The sequence below is a fragment of the Atta colombica genome, unplaced genomic scaffold (genome assembly GCF_001594045.1).
Source record: "Atta colombica isolate Treedump-2 unplaced genomic scaffold, Acol1.0 scaffold83, whole genome shotgun sequence".
Classification (NCBI taxonomy): Eukaryota; Metazoa; Arthropoda; class Insecta; order Hymenoptera; family Formicidae; genus Atta; species Atta colombica.
In genome coordinates this window covers 1703268-1712657 of record NW_017259576.1, presented here as the reverse complement: position 1 = coordinate 1712657, position 9390 = coordinate 1703268, and the positions used below count along the sequence as shown (strand labels likewise).

General features: G+C 30.6%; 2 protein-coding genes across 2 annotated transcripts in view; one reads left to right on the top strand and one right to left on the bottom strand.

The window, feature by feature from the left end:
* Positions 1–1510, bottom strand: part of LOC108692905 (solute carrier family 23 member 1) — a 13108-nt gene extending 11598 nt beyond the window's left edge. The window contains exon 1 of the mRNA XM_018201477.1: positions 1250–1510. Within this exon, the coding sequence (XP_018056966.1) occupies positions 1250–1282 (33 nt within the window). The 5' untranslated portion in view covers positions 1283–1510. The remainder of the gene's footprint in view (positions 1–1249) is intronic.
* A 3842-nt stretch (positions 1511–5352) lies between these two features.
* LOC108692896 (nuclear cap-binding protein subunit 3-like) lies at positions 5353–9175 on the top strand. The gene is made up of 7 exons (XM_018201457.1): positions 5353–5851; positions 5940–6097; positions 6180–6328; positions 6419–6784; positions 6863–7254; positions 7337–7836; positions 8312–9175. Exons 1-7 carry the CDS (start codon positions 5762–5764, stop codon positions 8454–8456), a joined length of 1800 nt encoding a protein of 599 aa, XP_018056946.1. The 5' UTR covers positions 5353–5761; the 3' UTR covers positions 8457–9175.
* Positions 9176–9390: the final 215 nt, after the last annotated feature.

The following is a 9390-nucleotide window of genomic DNA, read 5'->3' as shown; positions in this document are numbered from 1 at the left end:
TATAATACCACCTGTATATATTTTAATATATCTATATATTTATAGATGATATTAAATATGCAGGTTGCATTTCTGATTATGCAGAAATAAAGAAAACCGAAACATTTGGAGTGTGCATTTATTATAATGCTAGGAAGCATTAGAAAAATTACTGATAATAATAAAACGTTTTATTGTTATCAGCACTTTGCACAGCACTTCTCAACTTATAATTATAAGTTAATTTTTTTCTTTCATATATATTAAAAAATATATATGGAAAAAATAATATTTGTTTTTTAAATTTCTGCTCGGAGAGAATTTTGGCAATTTTGAAGTATGTTTCTTTCTTTTACCTCCTTTCTTAATGAAAATAAATATAATGATATAAAATTTTTTTTATAATATACAATTTTAAATGACATAAAATTTATTGGTAATACTTATTATTGGTAACACTTATTATTGAACGATTTTATTAATTTACAGCAAAAAATGAGGAACAAATCTGTGTTGATTCAGACATTGAATCGATGTTGATTCAACATCGCTTGACGTTTATTTCTAGCTGAGAAAATTTACTCAAATCTGAATGATAATTCTTATGTATGTTTATGCCGTTTATGTATGTTTATAAATAAAGTAAAAGATTAGTTGTAAATTATTATATTTTTTGTCCAAAATAAAGTCCTTGATTATTTAAAATCTGTGAGCGATAGAATTTTTAAATCTTTTTTAATTTTTATATTCTTTTTAATAGCTGTAAAAATCTTCATAAAAATTAAGATATGGAGAAACAGAATTTTTGTAAATCAGTATTGTTTAATTATGATATATATTCTGCTTTAATCATATTTTTTATCTATTAATAATAATTATATTGTCTGATGGTCATTTCGCAATTAATTTTTCTTTAGAAATTGTTATATGGAGGAAGGTTTGCAATTTTTAATTATTTATTTATTTATAGCAATTGTCAATATAATGTATGCTTTTTAATATCAAGTTCTAAAGTGGAATTTTATTAGGCTTATTGGAATTGATTTATTGACAATTGTACCACAAAAAAATTTACATTCTCTGATGCTCAATTCGTAAAGAAATGTAATTTACTTTTTAATCATAAGAAACAATTTTTCTTAATTTATCTTTATTAATTTATCAGACACTCTGCACATTTTTTTTTATAAAAAAAGAAAAGACGACATCACTATCAAAAATGCTTTAATATTTGTCGATTTTTGCTCAAGAATAGACTAAAATTACTCACCAATTCGGACATTGATATCCCGTTTTCTAACATTTTAAAAAATGTGCCACAGTCTCACAAATCCCCAATCGAGCGGCCAATCTAATTCGAAAATCTAGCGAAAGTTGCTGAAATGTGCACATATGTTTAAGCAGACGCGCGAAGTTTCTTTCCGCTCACGTCTAAATATATCAGATATCGAAAAATATATCACACGATTTTCTCTTAAATGTACTGTCCTGTTATGATACTATCTGCAGTCCATGTCTGTCTCTATTAAGCGGCTGCTTCGCATTCTCGTAGCGTCTACCATCCCCTCCGAGCAAAATGCGAGACGCCGATAATGAATATAATTGCAGTTGACGTTTGACCGTTTAATAACGAGATCGGTTAGTACTTTCTCCTCCAGAGGAGGAAGTTGAGATAAAGATTCTATATAGCAAGGCGAAAAAAATTAAGTCTCATATAGCATACAATATCGTTGCAATATGTAATATTGCTGCAACTTTGTACTGTTAGGTTCATTTCAGATTATCGGCAGTATGAAGTTGCGAGACTCGTGAATTTCTAATTCTTATTTTATTTTCAAATCTCAAAATAAATGTCTACGTTTACCTAAAAATATTAATTACTTATATCATTCTATAATAATATAATAACATATGATTCTTTCGTTTCGGCGCCTTCTTGCGTTGGCCATTTAAAAGTTAATTACTATCTTGTGTATCAGAAAAACTGTAAAAATTGTAAAACAATCGATAATGAATAATAATCAATGGCGTAGCAATTTCTAAACTTCTTCTTACATATATATATATATATTTTTTTTTTGATTGTAGAAAAGTGCTTTGTGTGCTACAATCTATAATCTTGTATAACCTTATAAATTTATATGAATTATCTTGATTTTACGTAACACTTTTTTTGCTTGTTACTAAACTCTATTAATTTATCTATTAATTTATTTATGATATTATCGATTTTATTGCTGCTTAAATTTAAATAAATTGTTATATCAGAGACTCGCTCATTTGCTGATTTTATAAAAGTGGACTTTAATTTACATAACACCTTTACCATATAAAGTTATAGAATGTATTTAGTAATTACTTTTTTTTTTTAAAGAATTAAAAGTGTATAATAAATGCTTAACGAATTCACATTAATAATTAGTATATATATATATAATAGTAATAATACTAAAGTAAACTTTAGTAATAATACTAAACATAGAAAACTCTAATCATAAAAAAATATAAATTTACGATCCAACTATAAAATGCTTTATATAAGCGTTAAAAATTTTATATTAATGGATACCCGAGATCCAATGTAATATTTTCGATCCGAGTGAATTTGCACCGATTTGAATTTCATAATATTCTACCCAGAGATCACAAAATCTAAAAGGTAATTAAAAGACGACTAAATTGTTATAAAGATAGCTTTTAGTGAAAAAATATAATCGACGAAAAAAATGACTAAAAAACGACAGATGTCTTATAGTCTTATCTTATCTTATAGTCTTATCCATGATAAGATAAAGGATGACTTCTTTGGATATCTTTAGTTGTCTTTAATACTTCTTTTAGTTTTTATATTTTGCTACATATAATATTTAATAACGTTGAATTCTTAAATTAATTTTTACACAAAACAAAATAAAATTGCATGACTGACAATATACGTCTCATTTCTTGTAATCTTTGTCATGTGTCTTATGTACAAGAGACATTATCTTTCATCATAGTCTCCTTTGGGGATTCGATTACAAAAAAATATTTGATTAGTGTTCGTTAGAACCATGATGTAAAAAGACAGGTCATTTCCAATACGCAGTCGTTTAAAGAGCCAATCAGAAATCGTTCAAGATGTCAGAATTCAATATGACTGCAAAGTGATACACTGCACTTCTGGACATTTTTTATTAGCCCACTATGATCGTTACGTCATAATACTTGACTTCATATGCACAATGATACACCTGTCTTTTATCAAGAGTAAAACACGAGAGTAGAATTTCTTATAATGTTGCACCTTTTATTCTGTCCCGTATGATTTTTAAACACGAGAAACTGAACTCCATCACGTCCATCTGGTGGCGATCTCGCGTATTGCTCACGAATGAGTGGTAAAAAATATCAAAATAATGGAAAGATATCTTTTTCATGTTGTCTTTTCGGCAATGAAAAGATATCTTTTAGTTGACTTTTTCTTTACGAAAATGACAACCATAGAAAAATGACGAAAAGATATCTTTTTTAAGTTATTTTTAGTTTGTCTTTCCGATAAAACTAAGAGATATCTTATAGACATCTTTTAGTCTTGCTAAAAAGATAATCTAAAAACAATGTCTTTTCATCTTTTAGACACTTTTTCGCTTTGTTGAAAAGACAACTTAAAAAAGACTATTTTTCGTATTCTTATCTTTTAGTATTTGCTGAGTACTTGTTGACGTTATCAATGTTCTACCAATAGGAAAGCATCATAAACGTCGCGCTAATTAAATCCTTGATAGCGATCATGTAATTTTTTTTCTAGGATGGAAAAAATGAAAATTCCTTGTATGTATATGTACCAAGGACTTCGATTCGTTCCCTCGGTTACTTTTTTAAAACTTTCAAAAATTCAGATTATTTCGTTTTTACTTCAAATTTTTTATTTTTTTATTTCAAATTTAGTTGTAAGTGGACGTAAGGTTTAAGGTTCGGCACAAGAATTGTCATAACAATTACTTAAGTTACATTTCAAAACTTCCTCTCTGAGGAAAATTTTACTCGAAATATATAGTACACGTAACGTATACTATAGCATATAGAATAAAATCTTCCTCACAAACGTTTTGGAACGTAGCCTTAGAGACTTAAGTTGTAGACGTAAGTAACGCACAAACTTTGGCGTATGACATTTATTGCCGTCTCTTGGAGACACGTAATAATTATTATACGTGGAAGCTTGTGCGTTACTTACGTCTACAATTTAAGTCTAAGTAAATGTTACGACAATTCTTGTGCTCAAATTCTTAGTCGTATCATTAATCGCACGAATTATGAGCATTAAGGTAGAAAAGTGATAATTTCTCAGTTTGTGAAAATTTCCGAGGAAAAGAATCGAAGTCCTTGGGTGTACGAACATACATATATCAAAATTTTTACTTTTCACGTTTCCGCTCTAGCGAAAAAATTACATATGCTACCTTGTTGGTTGGTGTAAACTTACTCGAGCCAAATATGTTATAATTTTATCCTATTGATTTTTTTCAAGACATATTCTGATCGATTATAATCAAATTGGCTATTAAGCGTCGCTCAAATTATCCCACCTATCTTCTTTCACCATGTTGTTAAGAGTATTTTGTTAATATATTTAATTGTGAATCTAATTAGAGACAAAAAAGAACAGACTAATTATTGAAACTGATTTCCAGGCTGTGATCGATTTGGACGCGCTTTAAGAGTTTGTAATCATCATTCTGTCTTTATCGTTCATTAGACGTAAAATAAAAATAGAAATACTGAAAAGTGCTGAAAGTGTCCAAATTGAGCAGCCTCTATGTGGTGGTAAACTTGCATAAAGGAGGGTCGTATTCCAAAATTACTGTCAGCATTGAAAATGCTATAATTTACGTCACGTGCATTATAGTGTTCTTAGGTCACATGATTCACCGCCATGTTGTAAAGTGTACACAGTAGAATTATGATAGGACAGGTTTTTAAATTTGAATTTCTATTAAGCTTCTAATACGTCCACCATATTCCTAAGTGTACAAACCGATACATGCGCACTAAAAATTGCAGATCACAAAAAGTTCACTGTCGCTACTGGATATGATTATACCAGAAAAGTTTCTCTCTGATTATATTGGGTCGAGTTGCCACTACGAATGTTTCGAAGCATCTGATTAATCAAGTGAAAGAAAGAATTTCACTAATTGACTAATTAAAAAATGCTTCGAAGTATTCATAGCGGCAATTCGACTGCACCCACTGTGATATCACTGCGTATGCTCTGACGCTCGAGGCTTTATGCTCCCATGTAAATATACCCTAAAGATGTTTTTTCATGCTGACGCTCGACTCAAGCATTAATTTTGATCACGTGACCGGTATAAAAAATATCTTTATACGAAAAAGGACGGTGTGATCGCTTTCAGATTTCTGTCTGATTCAATCGTTGTATTCACTGAATCTATCACAACCAAGAGGTGATTGGTTACGTGTCATTTCTTAGCAAATCGTGTAACTCAAATCAGTTACAAATAGAACAGACTTATTGATGTTATCGTGAAGATTTATCATTGTCCATCATCGTCCCAGCTGTAGCTATAGCAGGCCAGCCTGTCTACACCTGAGTAGCAGATATATCTACCGTGTTATGGTTAAGTTATATTTGTAAACTGTAAACTTATTACCTCCATTTAATGGTAGAAGCTATTATTCACAGAACGATCGGATTGTCTGGGAAATTAGTGATACCTATCATTTTTTCCTAGCGGTATTTAAGCGTCTAACGCATTTGTATCGTGTTTACACAATGGACGAATATGACGAACCTTCAGACGTCGAGATGGTGCCTTTCAATGAAATAGAGAGATCCGAAGCAATATTAAAGCCAGAATTACAGGTGACAGAAATGAATGATTTTAATTGATATATATGTTGTTAATATAATTTTTAGGTGTGCTTCGAATTACACTTCTAAATTCTTTTAGATACAAACATTAGAGAGTAATTCTGAAAAATCAATAGACACGTCAGGCATAGATATATTTAGCAAAGAGGAAAGATTGAAATTAGAGGAACGAGCAAAGCGTTTTGGCTTGACAGAAAAATACAAGGAATTATCACTAGAAGATGATTTGTATAGCAGGTATAAGATACTTAATTGATTCGGTAAATTGATTTAGTAAAAGCAATTGCTGCTATTTCATATACTTATGTAATAATTGTAGCATGGGTATTGTGGATGATGAGAATGCAAAGAACGTTAGATTGAATGTAATTCACATGAGAGGAACTGAAGATATGAGTACCAAAGATGTATTCAAATATTTCCAAGATTATGATCCAATGTCAATTGAATGGATCAACGATGTATCATGTATGCTTCAAAAATTTGATTTTATTTGAAATAAAATGGCACCATATCATTTACTACTGACATTTTGATATATAATTTGTAATATTACAGGCAATGTAGTCTGGTTTGATAAAGAAACAGCAGCTAGAGCTATGATGGGATTATCTAGGAGAATTTTAGGCAGTATTGTAAAATATTCGGATCGAGAGAACGATTCTGAGAATACGAAAGATGACACAGTGAAAGCAGATGAAGAAAACGAATCTATCAATGCAGACAAGAATGGAAAGGAAGACAATTGCATTAGCATTAAAGATATTGATTATCCATTACCTCCTGGTACATGGAGAAAAGGTATCGATTATCCAAAATCTAAAGGAATATACTTGAGATTCGCTACTAAGGCAGATAAAAAACAGATCAATGCAGAGAAAAGAAGTGAATACTATAAAAAGTATGGAAATCCCAACTTTGGAGGTAAATGCAATTATGCGCAGCAAAATCAAATTAGAATTAAAAATTATAGAAGATAAAATTTTGTTTCTATGTAAATAGGTCTCAAAGGAATTTTAACGGAATCTCGTAAGCGTATGTACAAGCAAATAAAACAAAATAAACGTAAATCATTGGACGAGGATCAAAATCAGGATCAAACAAAAAATCCATGGGGTGCATTATCCGAGACATGGGGTTTGAACGATGTTGTAGAGGATGATTTTCTTCCAAGGAATGGTGTTAAAGATCAAGGACGTAGTATAAAGGAAAGATTGGGTCTCAAATACCCGGAAAAGGATATGATAAAAACTGAAGAATCAGGTGAGGCCAGTTCGAGCGATAGCGATAGTGATGAGAGTTGGTGTAAACGGAGTAAAATTCCTCGCATGCGAATGCACGCCGATGATGAGGAGGAAAAAGTACAGAAGCGTCGCGCGAAACTTCGAGTCCAAGTTAGTTTTTTATCTTTTTAAAATTTTTTTCTAATGTATTCTATAAGTTATATCCAAGATCTTATATATCTTTTTCTTTTAGATGATTCTGAATAATTTAAATAACAGCGGTGACTTACGATCAAAGCTGGGAAAACCGAAAGCGAAAATGCAATATCGCGAGCCCATTCAAGTAGTGGTCACAAATACGAACGCAATAAATTCGAAACGCGATAATTCTGGGATAGTTCGGCAGCAGAGTCACCAGAATGTGAAAGAAATACACTCGATGGAAAGAGAAGAAGGAGAATGGCAAGAATCGGAAGAGGATGGACATGAAGAAGAAGAAGGCAAGGAGGAACAGAGGCTTGGCCAGATGAACACAGAAGAAGGGCGAGAAGGAGAGAAGCAAGAAGATGAAGAAGATGAACACAATGAAGATGAAGAGGACAGCAGCGAAGAAGATGTGCTTGCAAAAGAAATTCAGGGCCCTAAAGGCAGTGTGATAAAAGTAGTTCCGCCCAAACCGCGTATTGCATCCACTGTATGGGCAAGATTAAATCATGCAAAAAGCGAAGCTAGTGACAGCTATTTAAAAAGCAGGTATGGAAATAATTTAGTTAATGTTATCTACTTAAGATATGACAAACAGCATAATTTTTTTCGTATATTTTTATTTCCAATTACAAATTGGCAAAAAATGGAGGCAGTATGTATTTCACTGAAGTTGCTTAGTTATCAAAAATCTCCACAATTGCAATGTATTTTATTAATTTTTGGTTGGAATAAATATTTCATGTACCCTAATTAATTTTTAAAATTAAATATTCCGACAATATTCTTTATCTTGCTAATTTTGTTAAAAGTGTAGAATACATGTAGAGCGTATATAATACTTTTTGTTATATAAATTGTGATACATAATAATGTTTTTAATGTATGCCCTCCAATATCTTTGCGCAATAAAAATGCGCATCTTTTTTAAACATATGTATATAACTATACGCGTATATAATTATATGTATTTTGACATTTACCTCTGCAAGCGAATTCACGAATTCTGTTTTTTTTTTTAAAGATCATCAAACAGCCGCGATTTGAGGAGTACCCTAAAAGGCGGTGACCTGCGATCACGTATCGGAAATCACACCAGAGGACGTTCTCCACTGAGAATAGAAGTAAAAAACGACAAATACACAAAAGACAATAGTGGCGGAGATTGATCCCTGTATGAACAATCTAATTGTTTAAAAGCTCGAAAATTGTAAAAAGCGCAGATGTATTGTTTTAAGACTTTTTCGTAACATTTTATATCGGCTACAGTGGAATATAGTTGTAAATTAGCATGTGGGTATATATGTATTCAAGTTTACATAATTTACAGACTTAATGTGAAATTTTTCTTTTTTCATCATTGAAAAGATTGCAATTTTTTTACACACATGCAAATATCATGAGAAGAGGAAAATATTGATAAAAAATTTTTATTTTATACTGTATGTTAATGATTGATCTTCCAGTAATAATCATTATTGTTTTTATTATTATTAGACAGATAATGAATGCTTCCGATAATATCGCATATAAATTTGATGATAACATAGATGATGTATCTGCAAACTAATGTTATATTTCTGCGAAAAGAAAAACGGAGTACTTTGAACAATTAAGTACTTTGACCGAAATATTTGTGCAATTATGGGAAAAGAAAAATTTCGAAGAAATTTCTCTCATATTGCTTCGAAGTTATGATAAAACAATGTACCTTTTGCACGAAGAATATCATACGAAAGTATAGTTTCGTAAGCTCTCAGAACAGCATTACGTTTTTCAGATGAATTGATGAATTGAGATATTTTGTAAAAGCATTTCTGATGATTCAGGATAATATATCACTGCAAAAAAAGAGTAATGAAAGAAATAAATAATAAATAATGATAATCTATACTGTGTTACATTCATATCATTTCTCTGCTATATTCTCTTATCATCAAATATTCCGGTTGATAAATTTTGACGATGTAACCCGATAAATTGTGAAAAATTAAGCGAAAAGTGTATTAAAATTTTATTTTATTATTCTTCAACATGATGTAACCAAAAACGAAACGAACTTACAGAAATTATTGCTTCATAATTTAAAAACTTTACAGGGAC